The sequence below is a fragment of the Oncorhynchus masou genome, chromosome 29 (genome assembly GCF_036934945.1).
Source record: "Oncorhynchus masou masou isolate Uvic2021 chromosome 29, UVic_Omas_1.1, whole genome shotgun sequence".
NCBI classification, from domain to species: domain Eukaryota; kingdom Metazoa; phylum Chordata; class Actinopteri; order Salmoniformes; family Salmonidae; genus Oncorhynchus; species Oncorhynchus masou.
Genome location: NC_088240.1, coordinates 67,930,485 through 67,950,617, shown reverse-complemented (window position 1 = coordinate 67,950,617; position 20,133 = coordinate 67,930,485). Strand labels below are relative to the sequence as shown.

The 20,133-nt window shown below is 48.6% G+C and overlaps 1 protein-coding gene across 1 annotated transcript in view; it reads right to left on the bottom strand.

Moving 5' to 3' along the window:
• LOC135520382 (regulating synaptic membrane exocytosis protein 2-like) overlaps positions 1–20,133 on the bottom strand; it is a 249,172-nt gene that overhangs the window by 205,946 nt on the left and 23,093 nt on the right. Inside the window, exons 3-4 of the mRNA XM_064945892.1 lie at positions 4,136–4,168; positions 3,371–3,508 (exon numbers count right to left, since the gene is read on the bottom strand). Of these exons, the coding sequence (XP_064801964.1) occupies positions 3,371–3,508; positions 4,136–4,168 (171 nt within the window). The remainder of the gene's footprint in view (positions 1–3,370; positions 3,509–4,135; positions 4,169–20,133) is intronic.

Sequence of the window (20,133 nt, the reverse complement as noted above, 5' to 3'; positions counted from 1 at the left end):
TGCACGTCTGATGTCATGTTTCTGTGATGTAGCTCAGTCACAGTGCACGTCTGATGTCATGTTTCTGTGATGTAGCACAGTCACAGTGCACGTCTGATGTCATGTTTCTGTGTTGTAGCTCAGTCACAGTGCACGTCTGATGTCATGTTTCTGTGTTGTAGCTCAGTCACAGTGCACGTCTGATGTCATGTTTCTGTGTTGTAGCTCATTCACAGTGCACATCTGATGTCATGTTTCTGTGATGTAGCTCAGTCACAGTGCACGTCTGATGTCATGTTTCTGTGTTGTAGCTCAGTCACAGTGCACGTCTGATGTCATGTTTCTGTGATGTAGCACAGTCACAGTGTCACGTTCTGATGTCATGTTTCTGTGTTGTAGCTCAGTCACAGTGCACGTCTGATGTCATGTTTCTGTGTTGTAGCTCAGTCACAGTGCACGTCTGATGTCATGTTTCTGTGTTGTAGCTCAGTCACAGTGCACGTCTGATGTCATGTTTCTGTGTTGTAGCTCAGTCACAGTGCACGTCTGATGTCATGTTTCTGTGTTGTAGCTCAGTCACAGTGCACGTCTGATGTCATGTGTCTGTGTTGTAGCTCAGTCACAGTGCACGTCTGATGTCATGTTTCTGTGTTGTAGCTCAGTCACAGTGCACGTCTGATGTCATGTTTCTGTGTTGTAGCTCAGTCACAGTGCACGTCTGATGTCATGTTTCTGTGTTGTAGCTCATTCACAGTGCACGTCTGATGTCATGTTTCTGTGATGTAGCACAGTCACAGTGCACGTCTGATGTCATGTTTCTGTGATGTAGCACAGTCACAGTGCACGTCTGATGTCATGTTTCTGTGTTGTAGCTCAGTCACAGTGCACGTCTGATGTCATGTTTCTGTGTTGTAGCTCAGTCACAGTGCACGTCTGATGTCATGTTTCTGTGTTGTAGCTCATTCACAGTGCATGTCTGATGTCATGTTTCTGTGATGTAGCACAGTCACAGTGCACGTCAGATGTCATGTTTCTGTGTTGTAGCTCATTCACAGTGCACGTCTGATGTCATGTTTCTGTGTTGTAGCTCATTCACAGTGCACGTCTGATGTCATGTTTCTGTGATGTAGCTCAGTCACAGTGCACGTCTGATGTCATGTTTCTGTGTTGTAGCTCAGTCACAGTGCACGTCTGATGTCATGTTTCTGTGATGTAGCACAGTCACAGTACACGTCTGATGTCATGTTTCTGTGTTGTAGCACAGTCACAGTGCACGTCTGATGTCATGTTTCTGTGTTGTAGCACAGTCACAGTGCACATCTGATGTCATGTTTCTGTGATGTAGCTCAGTCACAGTGCACGTCTGATGTCATGTTTCTGTGATGTAGCACAGTCACAGTGCACGTCTGATGTCATGTTTCTGTGATGTAGCACAGTCACAGTGCACGTCAGATGCATTTATTCAGCCACAATGTAATATCGATATCATCTATTACGGTTTTAAATGTTAATGGCTGTCACTTAATCCAAAAATACATCATGCATTTTATAGATCCAAATTATTGTGTTCTTCACCATAGTAAAATAATCCTAAAGCATATGGTCATTTTCCTGAAGAAAAAGTATGTGTTGCTTCAGCTGTCCAAAAGTATCCTTTGAAAGCAAACTTGACTCTCGGCCGTTGGCAGCGTATCCGTAGAGCTTCTCCTAAAGGAAATGTAATTCAATTGCCAAAATGATTTAGCATAATTAGGCTAATCCTGTATATACAGAAATGCATACAATCATTACAACACCAAAAGCTTATTTAAAAAATAATAACTTGTTGATTGTTTTACATCGCATTGCCTGTTGGAAGGATCCTCAATTTGGGCAGAGTGATCTTTGAGATGCGAATGTCAGTGAAAGAGAGGCAATATTTCAAAATACAATCGCGGGAAAATGGCAATTGCTGTAAGGAGAAGACCATGACAATACTAATCTGTCTGTTATCAAAATGATCAATTTATTTGAGCGAACAGTAGCCTATTTTAGCGGAGCATCGGCAGTATACACGGTGAGTGCGCATATTCACTGGCTTTATCATTGGGCCAGTTGGGTCAGTTTTGGGTCAGTTTTTGGACAATCTTTTCCTCTTCCATATTGTATTTCTGTCTCCTCTTTTTGTAGGCCTATTAGATAGTTGCAGACAACGTCGTTTTTATGTACCTGTTTGTCAGTCAGTAGAGTTTTGTCATAATTAAAAGAGTAAGCTATTTATGTGCGAGCCTCAAGCTCGACACTGAAGGCTCTTGACTGTGTATCATGCAGCCCTTAGTTTTGTCACCAATCAGAGATGTCTATCTAACTCTCCATTGTCATCTGTCGGGTGAACATCAATAGCAACATGCAGGATCGAACACTGGTACATTCTAATTTATAAGGTAATTTTAGGAAAAGTGCCATTTGATCTATCCTCTCTTCTAGCTTGAAATAAAAACACATACAAGCTCAGATCTCAATTTTGTTTCAGGCTAAGAGTCACAAAAATTTGAACTGAGCATGGAAAAGGTCCTTTCATTTACTCAGCCCCCTTGTCTTGGAATTTCCTCCAAGACAACATAAAACTACAGGACCTGGTGTCCCTGTAGGAGGTCAATGGGCAAATTGATGAACAGGTTGTTAAGATGTAATTGCTTCTAGTTGTCACCCGATGTCAATATTTTGTGTTGCCTTGCACACATCACGCACGCACGCACACACACACACACACACACACGCACGCGCGCACACACACACACACACACACACACACACACACACACACACACACACACACACACACACACACACACACACACACACACACTCACACGCATCCACACACATCCACTGTTTGTTTGCTGTTGAATTTGTGCTATTGCCAGTGTCTTCTGTCTGTGTTGTAGGTTTTGGCTTACAACGTTTTTTTGTCGTAGCCCAGGAGGCCTTGTGCCTCTTACCTCGTACCAGGCCGTCATTGTAAATAAGAATTTGTTCTTATTGACTTGGTTATTGGCCTGGTTAAATAAAGTGTAGTAGAATTGGATGAAAAGTGTTTATAAAAGGCCACATATTTCCCAAACAGTGATTGAGTTATATTGTTGGCTATCCAATGTACTCATCACATTATGAATAGTAGACTATCTTATATAAGTCTGCAAAAGCGATGAAGCATAGAATTATTTATTATAAAGGATCATTTTTATGGTGAAAATGAGCTTCCCCAAACTTGAGACTCACGCGCCGCCTATGCTCTCATCTGACAGGTCAGAGGTCAAACATACTGTACAGACCACACTAGTCAGCCATACTGTATGTTTAGGCATCCTACAGTAACTGTCTGGTTCAGGGGCAGACACATCTTACTTACGTCTCAGGCTCAGGCTCAGGCTCAGGCTCAGGCTCAGGCTCAGGCTCAGGCTCAGGCTCCTTCTCATTTTGGGACATTTGCTGCGGTTGCAGAACGTTATTTACCAGCTCAGTGATCCCACTAAAGGGACTAAACCACCTGTTCAAATAAGTAAGCAAACAACGTGACTGTACACCACACCACAGAAAGATGAAGAATCAACACATTGTCTGGGCTGGCTGAGACAAGGGAATCCCCCATTAAAGCACACACACCCAGCAAGGCTTACACAAAGTCAGAGTGGCGGTACTGTACGGAAGCCTAGCAGGGACATTCATTGTGATCACAGCAGACCAAGAAAGAGGGACAGTCAACCACATCCACAACCACAGAGAAAGAGGAGGAGAGGAAGTATAAAAGCAGGAAAGAAGTTACAGCCAATGGAAATGGGAATTGCATTGAATGGTCAGCCGATAGTTAGGAAGGTGGTAGTGGAGTAGTAGTACAACGTTTTCATATTGATCAGATAGTTGCTGTGTTTAGAGGTAGATTTGGACACAATGCAGGACGGAAGGTAGCTGAATAGAAGCATCCAGTTCACACATGGATGAGGAAGTAAGGAGCCGAAAGGTGAAGCTCCCTTACGAGCGAATAAGAATGCAAATGACACACCAGAGCGAGCCAATACCAAGGGAGAAAGGGCGGGACCCGCTGAGACAGGAAGCCACATTGACCAACAGGAAGAAGTGTCAAAGCCTAGAGCACTCTGGGTAATGTGTTACTTACTGTGCCGGCTGAGGCTTTTGTTCTTCTTTGACCCTAAAAAGATAAGTGTGGACAGCTCAGTGCTCAGTGTATACACAACACAAAGACATGGAGAACACACACAAAACAACACAAATAAATACATACATAGACATAAACAATGATGATGATGATTATTATTACTGTATATTGTAATATGATCAAGATATTAGTGATGATGATGAACATAATTACTATATATTGTAATAGCTTTAAGGCATATGATCAAGATATCAGTGATGATGATGAACATAATTACTGTATATTGTAATAGCTTTAAGGCATATGATCAAGATATCAGTGATGATGATGATGACAAAAAACACAACAATAGAAATCATAACGTTTAAAATGAAAGTAAAAACATAAACAAGAATGATTCACAGGAACTAAATAATGAAATATTGTGCTGCCATGATGTTTGTGCTGTCATGTCACACCTGAATTGATTGAATAAGACTCTGGCACTCTAGCTGAAGGTCTCACTACTTCCAGACTTCCAAACCAATCACCAATCATTATTAAACTCATTTACAGCAGCAGACACATCTTGTTATAAAAAGTCCTCTTTGGTACAGAGCCTGTGGTCTAGTGGTGATGCTCCAGGGTCCAGTTATATACAGATATGCCTCTTCCCTGGAATCCACTCTTCCTCATGACACTAGTAACCCACACATCACCCCTCACAATAAAGAGGTCAGGTGAGAAGGTATTGACAAGTCAACAGTGTGACAACCAGGCTCATGTGCATGGACTGTATACCAAACAGGATGTCTACAGACAGACCGTCTAAGACCAGTCTCACACATAGTCTGTCTGTCACCACGTCTATAGATTTTATATCTTCATATCTGTCTCATTTTCTAGTTTTGACCCTCTCTGGTTCAAACATTATAACCAGAAGCCTCCAGGTTTGACTGTCTTTGACTGAGGTTACACTGCTCTCTAGTGGGCAGAAGTGTGGTTTCCTCTGCTAAACGAAAGAGGGGAAGACATATACACAGAACAGTAATAATGATATATGTCTAATGTAGCTGTTGAAGTGGAGCTGAAGTTGACTTGGAGTTCTGACTTTATAGGTGGCACAACCCACTCCCCAGCCCCAGCCCGATACCCACCCTGCAGCCGAATATCTTATCCCTAGTCGTATAACCAACCCCAGCCCCAGCGCTATACGCCAGCCCCAGTACTATACCCCAGCCCCAGTACTATACCCCAGCCCCAGTACTATACCCCAACCCCAGTAATATACCCCAGCCCCAGTACTATACCCCAACCCCAGTACTATACCCCAGCCCTAGTAATATACCCCAGCCCCAGTACTATACCCCAGCCCCAGTACTATACCCCAACCCCAGTACTATACCCCAGCCCTAGTAATATACCCCAGCCCCAGTACTATACCCCAGCCCCAGTACTATACCCCAGCCCCAGTACTATACCCCAGCCCCAGTACTATACACCAGCCCCAGTACTATACCCCAGCCCCAGTAATATACCCCAGCCCCAGTACTATACCCCAGCCCCAGTACTATACCCCAGCCCCAGTACTATACCCCAGCCCCAGTACTATACCCCAGCCCCAGTACTATACCCCAGCCCCAGTACTATACACCAGCCCCAGTACTATACCCCAGCCCCAGTACTATACCCCAGCCCCAGTACTATGCACCAGCCCCAGTACTATACCCCAGCCCCAGTACTATACCCCAGCCCCAGTACTATACCCCAGCCCCAGTACTATACCCCAGCCCCAGTAATATACCCCAGCCCCAGTACTATACCCCAGCCCCAGTACTATACCACAGCCCCAGTACTATACACCAGCCCCAGTACTATACACCAGCCCCAGTACTATACACCATCCCCAGTAATATACCCCAGCCCCAGTACTATACACCAGCCCCAGTAATATACCCCAACCCCAGTACTATACACCAACCCCAGTACTATACCCCAGCCCCAGTACTATACACCAGCCCCAGTACTATACACCAGCCCCAGTAATATACCACAACCTCAGTACTATACACCAGCCCCAGTACTATACACCAGCCCCAGTACTATACCCCAGCCCCAGTACTATACCCCAGCCCCAGTACTATACACCAGCCCCAGTACTATACCCCAGCCCCAGTACTATACACCAGCCCCAGTACTATACCCCAGCCACAGTACTATACACCAGCCCCAGTACTATACCCCAGCCCCAGTACTATACACCAGCCCCAGTACTATACCCCAGCCCCAGTACTATACACCAGCCCCAGTACTATACCCCAGCCCCAGTACTATACACCAGCCCCAGTACTATACACCAACCCGAGAACTATACCAACGCCCCAGTACTATACACCAGCCCCAGTACTATACACCAACCCCAGTACTATATACCAGCCCCAGTAATATACCCCAACCCCAGTAATATACCCCAACCCCAGTACTATACACCACCCCCAGTACTATACACCAGCCCCAGTACTATACACCAACCCCAGTAATATACCCCAACCCCAGTACTATACACCAGCCCCAGTACTATACACCAGCCCCAGTAATATACCCCAACCCCAGTACTATACACCAACCCCAGTACTATACACCAGCCCCAGTACTATACACCAACCCCAGTACTATACACCAGCCCCAGTACTATACCCCAGCACTATACCCCAGCCCCAGTACTATACCCCAGCTCCAGTACTATGCCCCAGCTCCAGCACTATACCCCAGCCCCAGAACTATATGCCAGCTCCAGCGCTATACCCCAGCTCCAGCACTATACCCCAGCGCTATACCCCAGCTCCAGTACTATACCCCAGCCCCAGCACTATACCCCAGCTCCAGTACTATATGCCAGCCCCAGCGCTATACCCCAGCTCCAGTACTATACCCCAGCGCTATACCCCAGCCCCAGCACTATACCCCAGCTCCAGCACTATATGCCAGCCCCAGTACTATACCCCAGCTCCAACGCTATACCCCAGCTCCAGAACTATACCCCAGCCCCAGCGCTATACCCCAGCTCCAGTATTATACCCCAGCCCCAGCGCTATACCCCAGCTCCAGCACTATACCCCAGCTCCGGCACTATATGCCAGCCCCAGTACTATACCCCAGCTCCAGCGCTATACCCCAGCCCCAGGACTATACCCCAGCTCCAGAACTATACCCCAGCTCCAGCACTATACCCCAGCGCTATACCCCAGCTCCAGTACTATACCCCAGCCCCAGCGCTATACCCCAGCTCCAGCACTATGCCCCCAGCCCCAGTACTATACCCCAGCTCCAGCGCTATACCCCAGCTCCAGTACTATACCCCAGCCCCAGTACTATACCCCAGCCCAAGTGCTATACCCCAGCTCCAGCCCTATACGCCAGCCCCAGCCCTAAACCCCAGCCCCAGTACTATAGGTCAGCCCCAGCCCAATACCTGAGCCTCAGTACTATACACCAGCCCAATACTCCAGCCCCAGCGCTATACCCCAGCTCCAGCACTATACCCCAGCGCTATACCCCATCCCCAGCACTATACCCCAGCTCCAGTACTATACACCAGCCCCAGGACTATACCCCAGCCCCAGCCCTATACCCCAGCCCCAGTAATATACCCCAGCCCCAGCACTATACCCCAGCTCCAGTACTATACACCAGCCCCAGGACTATACCCCAGCCCCAGTACTATACCCCAGCCCTATACCCCAGGACTATACCCCAGCCCCAGCCTCAGGACTATAGGCCAGCCCTATACCCCAGCCCCAGGACTCTATGCCAGCCCCAGGACTATACCCCAGCCCCAGCCTCAGGACTATAGGCCAGCCCCAGCACTATACCCCAGCCCCAGCCCTATACCCCAGCCCTATACCCCAGCCCTATACCCCAGGACTATACCCCAGCCCCAGCCTCAGGACTATAGGCCAGCCCTATACCCCAGCCCCAGGACTCTATGCCAGCCCCAGGACTATACCCCAGCCCCAGCCTCAGGACTATAGGCCAGCCCCAGCACTATACCCCAGCCCCAGCCCTATACCCCAGCCCCAGAACTATAGGCCAGCCCCAGCACTATACCCCAGCCCTATACCCCAGGACTATAGGCCAGCCCTATACCCCAGCCCCAGGACTATAGGCCAGCCCCAGCCCTATACTCCAGCTCCGGCCCTATACCCCAACCCCAGCCCCAGAACTATACGCCATCCCCAGCCCTACACCCCAACCCCAGGCCCAGTACTATATTCGCCAGCCCCAGCACTATACCCCAGCCCCAGCCCTATACCCCAGCCCCAGGACTATAGGCCAGCCCCAGCCCTATACTCCAGCTCCGGCCCTATACCCCAGCCCCAGTACCATTCCCCAGCCCCAGTACTACACCCCAACCCCAGTACCATACCCTAACCATAGTACTATACCCTAACCCCAGTACCATACCCCAGCCCCAGTACTACACCCCAACCCCAGTACCATACCCTAACCATAGTACTATACCCTAACCCCAGTACCATACCCTAACCATAGTACTATACCCTAACCCCAGTACCATACCCTAACCATAGTACTATACCCTAACCCCAGTACCATACCCTAACCATAGTACTATACCCTAACCCCAGTACCATACCCTAACCATAGTACTATACCCTAACCCCAGTACCATACCCTAACCATAGTACTATACCCTAACCCCAGTACCATACCCTAACCATAGTACTATACCCTAACCCCAGTACCATACCCTAACCATAGTACTATACCCTAACCCCAGTACCATACCCTAACCATAGTACTGTACCCTAACCCCAGTACCATACCCTAACCATAGTACTGTACCCTAACCCCAGTACCATACCCCAGCCCCAGTACCATGCAGCCCCAATACTATACCCCAGCCTCAGCCCCAGCCCTATCTGAGAGCGTGAGAGTGGCTCCTTGAGAGAGAGTGGAGTTGACGTTGCTCCTGCCGCGCAGATAGACAGCAGGACAATTACACAACGGCCTGTCGCTGAGAGTTTAGTGTTTAGGGAAGAACTCCTAGATGTAATGAATGTGGCTCCCTGAAGCAGCCAGCTCCCCACAAGAGGCCAGACTGAGAGACCTAGCTCACCTCACCTACAGACACACCACAACGTTGGGTGGGTCCAAGATGCCACCCTATTCTATATAGGGAATAATGAGCCATTTGGGATGCACACCAGAACGTGAACCTCTCTAGATTATGCAGCTCTATGGCATGATGTCAACCCTCTCTAGGTTGTGCAGCTCTATGGCATGATGTCAACCCTCTCTAGGTTGTGCAGCTCTACGTTATGACGTGGGCCAGTCTTACATCATGAAACTGAAGGAGGAAGGGTCTGTGAGCCCTGGGCCAGGCCCACTGTTCACACCACAGGACGTTACCATGACCACCTGCTCCTATTTCACACCTTCTGTAGCTGGACAGGACCAACTTTGTCTGCTGTTTTATTCATACATCTTCACGTGCCTTTCCCAAATGACACCCTATTCCCTATAAAGTTCACTATTTTTGACGAGGGCCCTTAGGGAATAGGATACGTTTTGAAACCCACCCTATATGACCGACTGGGTTCAAACCCAGGTCTCTTCCTGCACATCACAATGCTGTGTTAGACTGCTGAGTCAAAGCCTATGCATCAGTTCATGGAACTAACTCAAGTTAAGTAATGCAGGTCTCGCTCACTCTCTTTCTACCTCCCTCCCTCCCTCTTTCTCTTCTCCCCCCATTTTCCTTCTCTCGCTCCCTCCAGCTCTCTCTTACCCTCCCCCTCTTCTTCTCCCCCCCTTTCTCCTTCTCCTTCTCCCTCTACCGCTCAATAACCTGACTGTTCCTAAGTCAAGTCAGAGTAGGAGAACCACATCGACGTGACATCTATACAACGAGCCCTGAGTCATCACATTCTCACCATGCAGCCGGTCAGGAGAACAAGCTGTGTATCCCAAATGGAACCCTATTCCCTACATAGTGCACTATGTTTGACCAGGGCCCACAGGCTGCCAAAACCCTTCTAATTCTTTCTGATGGGCTAAATAAATAGAAGCATAGTCTGCCTATCCTCTCTGTCAGTCACAGGCTGACGTGGCATAGCTAGAAGAGATACATTACACAGTCATGAGTCATAGAACCATAGTCTGCCTATCCTCTCTGTCAGTCACAGGCTGACGTGGCATAGCTAGAAGAGATACATTACACAGTCATGAGTCATAGAACCATAGTCTGCCTATCCTCTCTGTCAGTCACAGGCTGACGTGGCATAGCTAGAAGAGATACATTACACAGTGTGCAGTAGAGTGAAGGAGTGTGTGATCACTTGCTGACATCCAAGCATTAAGGACACAACAAAAATATCTTGTAGTCTATACAAATAGAGACTATTTGTAACATTTTGGTCTGAACACATTTTTTATTTTATTTATTTAACTTGGCAAGTCAGTTATGAACAAATTCTTATTTTCAATGGCGGCCTAGGAACAGTGGGTTAACTGCGGGTTAACTGCCTTGTTCAGGGGATTTGAACTTGCAACCTTTCGGTTACTAGTCCAACACTCTAACCACTACTATTTTTTCACTGATGTTACATGTGACAGTAATAGCTTCCTTTGAGATGATTGTTGTGTTATGGTTGGCATGGATACATGACGCAGAGTACATGGTGTCCATCTGTCAGTTGCATCCATCCCTACCTACATTTCACACAACAGACAGCATGACAACACATACACGCCAGTCCCACGGATGGAAGCCTTGATGGCATCATGTAACAGGGGCGTCAGGTAGCCTAGCGGTTAAGAGTGTAACAGAAAGGTTTCCCTGTTTGAATACCTGAGCTAACCAATTGAAACATCTGTCGATGTGCCCTTGAGCAAGGCACTTAATCCTAATTGCTCCTGTAAGTGGTTCTGGATAAGACGTTCTGCTAAATGAATCAAATGTAACAGAGATAGTTACACTGTTAAGAGAAACCTAAACAACTAATCCACACTCCAACTCTTACATTTCCCTGTGGGATTTCAGAGAAGACACGTTGAGAGGAGAGAACTCTTTACTTCATACATTACATTATACTGAGCAGAGGCAGCTTTCTCTGTTACATTGCACTGAGCTTCTCCACACTGACTCCACCCTGGGAATAAATGCTTCCCAATTACTCTGTCTGCCTCCATCCCTCCCACCCATCCGCCTCCCTCCCTCCCTTGCCTCCCTACACCTCCCTCGTATGCCCCTCCAGTGCCTCCCTTCGTTCCCCTGCCTAAATATGTCTGGGGTGCCCCAACCAGTCAATCCAGCATGTGTTAATTGTAAGAAGCCCACTCTTCCTTTCAGAAGTCGGTGCGGAGCGGAGCAGAGGGTGGCGTAGCAGAGAGGACTGTGGGATACGGTCAGATACAGTGGTCCTAAGGGCCAGCATGACTTTTCCCTTCATCAACAGTGTAGTAGTAACTGGAACACGCTCAACATGGCTTCCAACTGGACATGTTCACAACAGTCTCATGCTACGTCCCAAAGAGCACCCTATTCCATATGGGTCCTGGTCAAAATTGTGCCTATGCTAGGGTATAGGGTGCCATTTGAGATGCTGTTTCTGTATAGTAGTGTCATGACCAGCCCTAACCACTCAGTCCGTCTAAGTCTTCCCATGTCTTCCAAATAATTGGATGAAGAGATCATCCTGAGGCTCAGTAGGAAGATACCACATACAGACAATTAACACATAATGCTTATGACTGCCAGGAGCACAAGTCAATGTATATATACAGTATATTAAACCACTCAGCAATACACAACTATAAGCTTGTAGTAGTGTGTACAGTACAGTAATCAAATCATTTTTAGCAGTTGCAGTTTTTAAACTGATGCAGATCTGGTAACAGATCTGTTTGTGCTCTTGCCATTTGTCATTGTCAAGCCTGATAGAAACAGACTGGCACTCAGGCTACAGTGAGTACTGTGACCCGGGCAGAACCACCTCTCTCTACCTGCATGAGTCTGACAGGAACAGGAAGAAGAAGAGCTGTTCTAAAAATGGCAGCTCATTTAAAGACATGCAGCAGATTAAGTCCAGAGACACCTGTTCATTACACCTTTCTTCTTGTGAGGGGAGTTTGTGTGTGTGTGTGTGTGTGTGTGTGTGTGTGTGTGTGTGTGTGTGTGTGTGTGTGTGTGTGTGTGTGTGTGTGTGTGTGTGTGTGTGTGTGTGTGTGCGTGTGTGCGTGTGTGCGTGTGTGTGCGTGTGTGCGTGTGTGCGTGTGTGTGTGTGTGTGTGTGTGTGTGTGTGTGTGTGTGTGTGTGTGTTGCTACTTAACACTTTTCTCGCTCCAAGAGGATTATGGGTAGGGGATGAGAGAGAGAAAGAGAGAGTGAGCTGATAACTTCCTTTTGCACTCTGGGGGTGAATTCCAAATGGCACCCTATTCCCTATATAGTGCACTACTTTTGACCAAGGCCCAGGCTAGGGTACTATTTGGGACACAGCATGGCTCATTCTGCCACATTGTGATAGGGAGCAGAGCAGGAATCTGGTCATTGCGAGGAGGAGAGAGTTTGTTTGAGTAGCTCCATCAGGTCTATATATTTCTATGCATTGTGGGACAAGCTGTGCACCACAGTTATAGTGATAGGATTGTATGTGCAGTACAGTACACACTGCAACCCTGGGCTTCCTGACCAGAGTACTGCACTAATATTCACATGTGATTGTCAAAAAGAGTTGGCAGTGGGATTTGTCTGAGCAGTGGGAAACTCACTAATCTGTAGCCAAATATAACTTCAAACTCATCTGTTTGAACAGATTACCTGCCAGGATTCAATTGAGCCTCCTCAAATCATAGCTCCCCTCCGGAGATGTTTCCTAGCGGCACGGAGACAGCTAACTACCCAGCAGCATCCTACACATTCATAACTTCCTCACATTTATCTGTATCTACACACTGTTGTGCTCATGCTCTGTGTTTACTGCTCTACTAGAGCAGTACATACTGTAGGACCAATATGACATTTTAATAATGACTTCAGATAAAAAGGACATTCATTTCTACATTGGTGTATGTGAGTGTATGGTAGTCAGTGTTGTGTGAACTCTGTCCTCTTAGTCTATATCTGCTACAGTATGTCTGTGTGTGTGTGTGTGTGTGTGTGTGTGTGTGTGTGTGTGTGTGTGTGTGTGTGTGTGTGTGTGTGTGTGTGTGTGTGTGTGTGTGTGTGTGTGTGTGTGTGTGTGTGCGCGTGTGTGTTTCTGTGGGGGTGTGCATACTTGTGTGTGTACTCGCCTGCCTGCCTACATTATACAAACTGACATGGATACATTTCATTTTGGCTTGGATCAGCAATTTCTCGGCAGCTGACGTTGTCCCATGTTGATGTTACATCTCCACACGTCTATGTACGCACACATACACACATGCGCGTTTGTTTTACTATCCTTGTGGGGACCAAACAATTGATTCCCATTTTTTTTAAAGTTACAAAATTGACCTAACCCCTAAGCCTTTTTCCTTCTGGGGATGTGAGAAATGTCCCCAATTGTCCTTGTTTTACTATCCTTGTGAGGACTTCTGGTCCCCACAAGAATAATAAACCAAAAACACACACACAAACAGCTCCAGTGGGAATTACAGGCCCTGAACCAACTCAACTACATCCCAGGAAAACAGATTTGGGTAACTTTAAGTCTGTGGTTATTAGGAATAATGACTTATCATAACCATGTAGGACCACCTTATAACGTCTAATAATGACTAATTAACAGCCATTTTGAGTCAGCAGAAAGGTTCTGAGTCCAGCAGAGAGACATAACATATTATGAGCCTTCTAGTAACATAAAGATGGAATCTGCGCCAATAGCCGCCCACCTCCGTTGTTATTGGTTTTGTTGCCGAGCTGAAGACGTTGCACAGCAGGGTAAAAACTATTACAGTACATATTGTGGTACAATGATGTCTGAGGGAAAACAGTATCTTCTTTGTTGTTGCAATATCTCAAACAGATGTGTTTTCACAAATAAGATTTCCATTACCTTTACAGTTTAGTCATTTAACAGACGCTCTTATACAGAGAGACTTACAAGAGCAATTAGGGTTAAGTGGCTTGCTCAAAGCCACATCGACAGATTTTGCACCTAGTCAGCTCGGGATTCGAACCAGTGACCTTTTGGTTACTGGCCCAACCGCTAGGCTTCCTGCATACATGATTATAACCGTAATGCTCATATATGTTTTATACCCCTTGTTGCTTTAAAACCCTTGTTGTTGTGTCTAAGGGAGTCTCTCTCTCTCGCTCTCTCTCTCTCTCTCTCTCTCTCTTTCAAAGTAGCTTATAATAATAGCCTGCATGGCTAACAATAGAGGGGTAATGGATACCCAGGCTAATATTGTGCTGTGCAGGCTGCATCCCAAATGGCACCCTATTCATTATTTAGTGCACTACTGTTGACTAGAGCCCTGTGGGAGCCATTTGATACTTAGCCACAATTACCTGTCTCAATTCATCTCTGGCAAGTACGTCACTATTGGCTTGCTTAACTAAATTGCAAACATGTACAGGAGTACACACATGGGAAAAGAGCCAGCCAGGCAGGGCTACATGATACCATGATATCACTGTGACAGCACTTCGACAGATACACACCCATCAGTGGACAGAAATACTGCTGCACAGGCATAATACACACACACACACACACACACACACACACACACACACACACACACTGCATTAGTACACAGGGTTTAAATCCACCCACACAGGGATAATGTCCGTCGAAGCTAACAATATTAAATGTAACCCTGCTGCCTCACTGTAACCAAGCTGAACTGAGACAGCCCTGTAATACCCACTGCCTAAATCAATCTGGTAATAACCTTAAAAGGATCTCAGAGACAATAAATGGGAATATGTCCAACAACACTGAGTCAGCAGTTAACCTTACATTAGCACATAGAAATGGACAAACGTTAAATTAGCATCGACAGCCTAAAATATCTTCCTGCAAACATCTCTCGCCTCACAGGACAGAACTCAAATAGGAGTAGTCTAGGTTTCACTGGGGAATGCTCTATATGCAACACCATCTGCCATACAACACATCCCATCTTAGTGTAGTCGTGGTAACGGTGGCAGTATCTCAGTGGGGTGTGGTGATATTAAGGGACTAGTACTAGATCCCTTCACCATCGCACATCAGTCCAAGAGGTCGGGCCCAGGATAAACACTTTTTACACACACACACACGCACACACACACACACACACACACACACAAACATACACAATATCTAATCATGTATTGTAGTAGAAACTGTAGACAACAACAACGTCTCTGTATTGCTCCAGTCCTCTAAGGCTGTACATGTGTGTGTGTGTGTGTGTGTGTGTGTGTGTGTGTGTGTGTGTGTGTGTGTGTGTGTGTGTGTGTGTGTGTGTGTGTGTGTGTGTGTGTGTGTATGTTGTTGTGTGTGTGTGTGTGTTGTTGTGTGTGTGTGTGTGTTTGTGTGTGTGTGTGTGTGTGTGTGTGTGTGTGTGTGTGCATTCATGTACAAACAGCATACAGCATGTCCTACTGTAGCTTACATAAGGTCATAAATGAATTAGTGGTGATGTCATAATGACTATTCATCCTCCGTATATGTGTCAATCACCATTCCATTATTATCTAGCTAAACACTGTCCGACCACACACACACACACACACACACACACACACACACACACACACACACACACACACACACACACACACACACACACACACACACACACACACACACACACACACACACACACACACACACACACACACACACACACACAGTAAGCCTTCATCTTCTCCATGGCGTATCCAATGACAGATACAGTGCCTTGCGAAAGTATTCGGCCCCCTTGAACTTTGACAGATAATTTTGCACGCCCAATTTTTCAGTTTTTGATTTGTTAAAAAAGTTTGAAATATCAAATAAATGTCGTTCCACTTCATGATTGTGTCCGACTTGTTATTGATTCTTCACAAAAAAAATCAGTTTTATATCTTTATGTTTGAAGCCTGAAATGTGGCAAAAGGTTGCAAAGTTCAAGGGGGCCGAATACTTTCGCAAGGCACTGTATATGGGCCACACCATAGCAATATGAAGGGGCCCAGCCTGCATACCAAAACAAAAACACTCACCTGAGTTGAACTGTCAGAGTCCCACCACTCTGCACAAGACAGCTAGCCCACCTGAGTTGAACTGTCAGAGTCCCACCACTCTGCACTGGGCAGCTAGCCCACCTGAGTTGAACTGTCAGAGTCCCACCACCTGCACTAGACAGCTAGCCCACTAGTTGAACAGTCCCAGCCCACCTGAGTTGAACTGTCAGAGTCCCACCACTCTGCACTGGGCAGCTAGCCCACCTGAGTTGAACTGTCAGAGTCCCACCACTCTGCACTGGGCAGCTAGCCCACCTGAGTTGAACTGTCAGAGTCCCACCACTCTGCACTAGACAGCTAGCCCACCTGAGTTGAACTGTCAGAGTCCCACCACTCTGCACTGGGCAGCTAGCCCACCTGAGTTGAACTGTCAGTCCCACCACTCTGCACTGGACAGCTAGCCCACCTGAGTTGAACTGCAGCTGAAGCCCACCTGAGTTGAACTGTCAGAGTCCCACCACTCTGCACACAGCTAGCCCACCTGTGTTGAATGGTCAGAGTTGAACTGTGTTGAACTGTCAGAGTCCCACCACTGAGTTGAACTGAGCTAGCCCACCTGAGTTGAACTGTCAGAGTCCCACCACTCTGCACTGGGCAGCTAGCCCACCTGAGTTGAACTGTCAGAGTCCCACCACTCTGCACTAGACAGCTAGCCCACCTGAGTTGAACTGTCAGAGTCCCACCACTCTGCACTGGACAGCTAGCCCACCTGAGTTGAACTGTCAGAGTCACTGCAGTCCCACCACTGTCTGCACACAGCTAGCCCACCTGTGTTGAACTGTCAGAGTCCCACCACTCTGAACACGAGACAGCTAGCCCACCTGTGTTGAACTGTCAGAGTCCCACCACTCTGCACTGGACAGCTAGCCCACCTGTGTTGAACTGTCAGAGTCCCACCACTCTGCACTGAGACAGCTAGCCCACCTGAGTTGAACTGTCAGAGTCCCACCCTCTGCACTTGACAGCTAGCCCACCTGTGTTGAACTGTCAGAGTCCCACCACTCTGCACGAGACAGCTAGCCCACCTGAGTTGAACTGTCAGAGTCCCACCACTCTGCACTGCAGACAGCTAGCCCACCTGTGTTGAACTGTCAGAGTCCCACCAGACAGCTAGCCCACCTGAGTTGAACTGTCAGAGTCCCACCACTCTGCACGAGACAGCTAGCCCACCTGCCCAGTTGAACTGTCAGAGTCCCACCACTCTGCACTGTCAGAGTCCCACCACTCTGCACTAGACAGCTAGGCCACCTGAGTTGAACTGTCAGAGTCCCACCACTCTGCACTTGACAGCTAGCCCACCTGTGTTGAACTGTCAGAGTCCCACCACTCTGCACGAGACAGCTAGCCCACCTGAGTTGAACTGTCAGAGTCCCACCACTCTGCACTGGGCAGCTAGCCCAAATGAGTTGAACTGTCAGAGTCCCACCACTCTGCACTAGACAGCTAGCCCACCTGAGTTGAACTGTCAGAGTCCCACCACTCTGCACTGGGCAGCTAGCCCACCTGAGTTGAACTGTCAGAGTCCCACCACTCTGCACAAGACAGCTAGCCCACCTGTGTTGAACGGTCAGAGTCCCACCACTCTGCACTGGGCAACTAGCCCACCTGTGTTGAATGGTCAGAGTCCCACCACTCTGCACTGGGCAGCTAGCCCACCTGAGTCGAACGGTCAGAGTCCCACCACTCTGCACTGGGCAGCTAGCCCACCTGAGTTGAACGGTCAGAGTCCCACCACTCTGCACTGGGCAGCTAGCCCACCTGAGTTGAACGGTCAGAGTCCCACCACTCTGCACTGGGCAGCTAGCCCACCTGAGTTGAACGGTCAGAGTCCCACCACTCTGCACTGGGCAGCTAGCCCACCTGAGTTGAACTGTCAGAGTCCCACTACTCTGCACTAGACAGCTAGCCCACCTGAATTGAACTGTCAGAGTCCCACCACTCTGCACTGGGCAGCTAGCTCACCTGTGTTGAATGGTCAGAGTCCCACCACTCTGCACTGGGCAGCTAGCCCACCTGAGTTGAACGGTCAGAGTCCCACCACTCTGCACTGGGCAGCTAGCCCACCTGAGTTGAACGGTCAGAGTCCCACCACTCTGCACTGGGCAGCTATCCCACCTGAGTTGAACGGTCAGAGTCCCACTACTCTGCACTAGACAGCTAGCCCACCTGAGTTGAACGGTCAGAGTCCCACCACTCTGCACTGGGCAGCTATCCCACCTGAGTTGAACGGTCAGAGTCCCACTACTCTGCACTAGACAGCTAGCCCACCTGAGTTGAACGGTCAGAGTCCCACCACTCTGCACTGGGCAGCTATCCCACCTGAGTTGAACGGTCAGAGTCCCACTACTCTGCACTAGACAGCTAGCCCACCTGAGTTGAACTGTCAGAGTCCCTCACTCTGCACTAGACAGCTAGCCCACCTGAGTTGAACTGTCAGAGTCCCTCACTCTGCACTGTGCAGCGAGCCCACCTGAGTTGAATGGTCAGAGTCCCTCACTCTGCACTGGGCAGCGAGCCCACCTGAGTTGAACGGTCAGAGTCCCACCACTCTGCACTGGGCAGCTAGCCCACCTTGAGTTGAACTGTCAGAGTCCCACCACTCTGCACTAGACAGCTAGCCCACCTGTGTTGAAAAGTCAGAGTCCCACCACTCTGCACGAGACAGCTAGCCCACCTGTGTTGAACGGTCAGAGTCCCACCACTCTGCACGAGACAGCTAGCCCACCTGTGTTGAACTGTCAGAGTCCCACCACTCTGCACGAGACAGCTAGCCCACCTGAGTTGAACTGTCAGAGTCCCACCACTCTGCACTGGGCAGCTAGCCCAAATGAGTTGAACTGTCAGAGTCCCACCACTCTGCACTAGACAGCTAGCCCACCTGAGTTGAACTGTCAGAGTCCCACCACTCTGCACTGGGCAGCTAGCCCACCTGGAGTTGAACTGTCAGAGTCCCACCACTCTGCACAAGACAGCTAGCCCACCTGTGTTGAACGGTCAGAGTCCCACCACTCTGCACTGGGCAACTAGCCCACCTGTGTTGAATGGTCAGAGTCCCACCACTCTGCACTGGGCAGCTAGCCCACCTGAGTCGAACGGTCAGAGTCCCACCACTCTGCACTGGGCAGCTAGCCCACCTGAGTCGAACGGTCAGAGTCCCACCACTCTGCACTGGGCAGCTAGCCCACCTGAGTTGAACGGTCAGAGTCCCACCACTCTGCACTGGGCAGCTAGCCCACCTGAGTTGAACGGTCAGGAGTCCCACCACTCTGCACTGGGCAGCTAGCCCACCTGAGTTGAACTGTCAGAGTCCCACTACTCTGCACTAGACAGCTAGCCCACCTGAATTGAACTGTCAGAGTCCCACCACTCTGCACTGGGCAGCTAGCTCCACCTGTGTTGAACGGTCAGAGTCCCACCACTCTGCACTGGGCAGCTAGCCCACCTGAGTTGAACGGTCAGAGTCCCACCACTCTGCACTGGGCAGCTAGCCCACCTGAGTTGAACGGTCAGAGTCCCACCACTCTGCACTGGGCAGCTATCCCACCTGAGTTGAACGGTCAGAGTCCCACTACTCTGCACTAGACAGCTAGCCCACCTGAGTTGAACGGTCAGAGTCCCACCACTCTGCACTGGGCAGCTATCCCACCTGAGTTGAACGGTCAGAGTCCCACTACTCTGCACTAGACAGCTAGCCCACCTGGAGTTGAACGGTCAGAGTCCCACCACTCTGCACTGGGCAGCTATCCCACCTGAGTTGAACGGTCAGAGTCCCACTACTCTGCACTAGACAGCT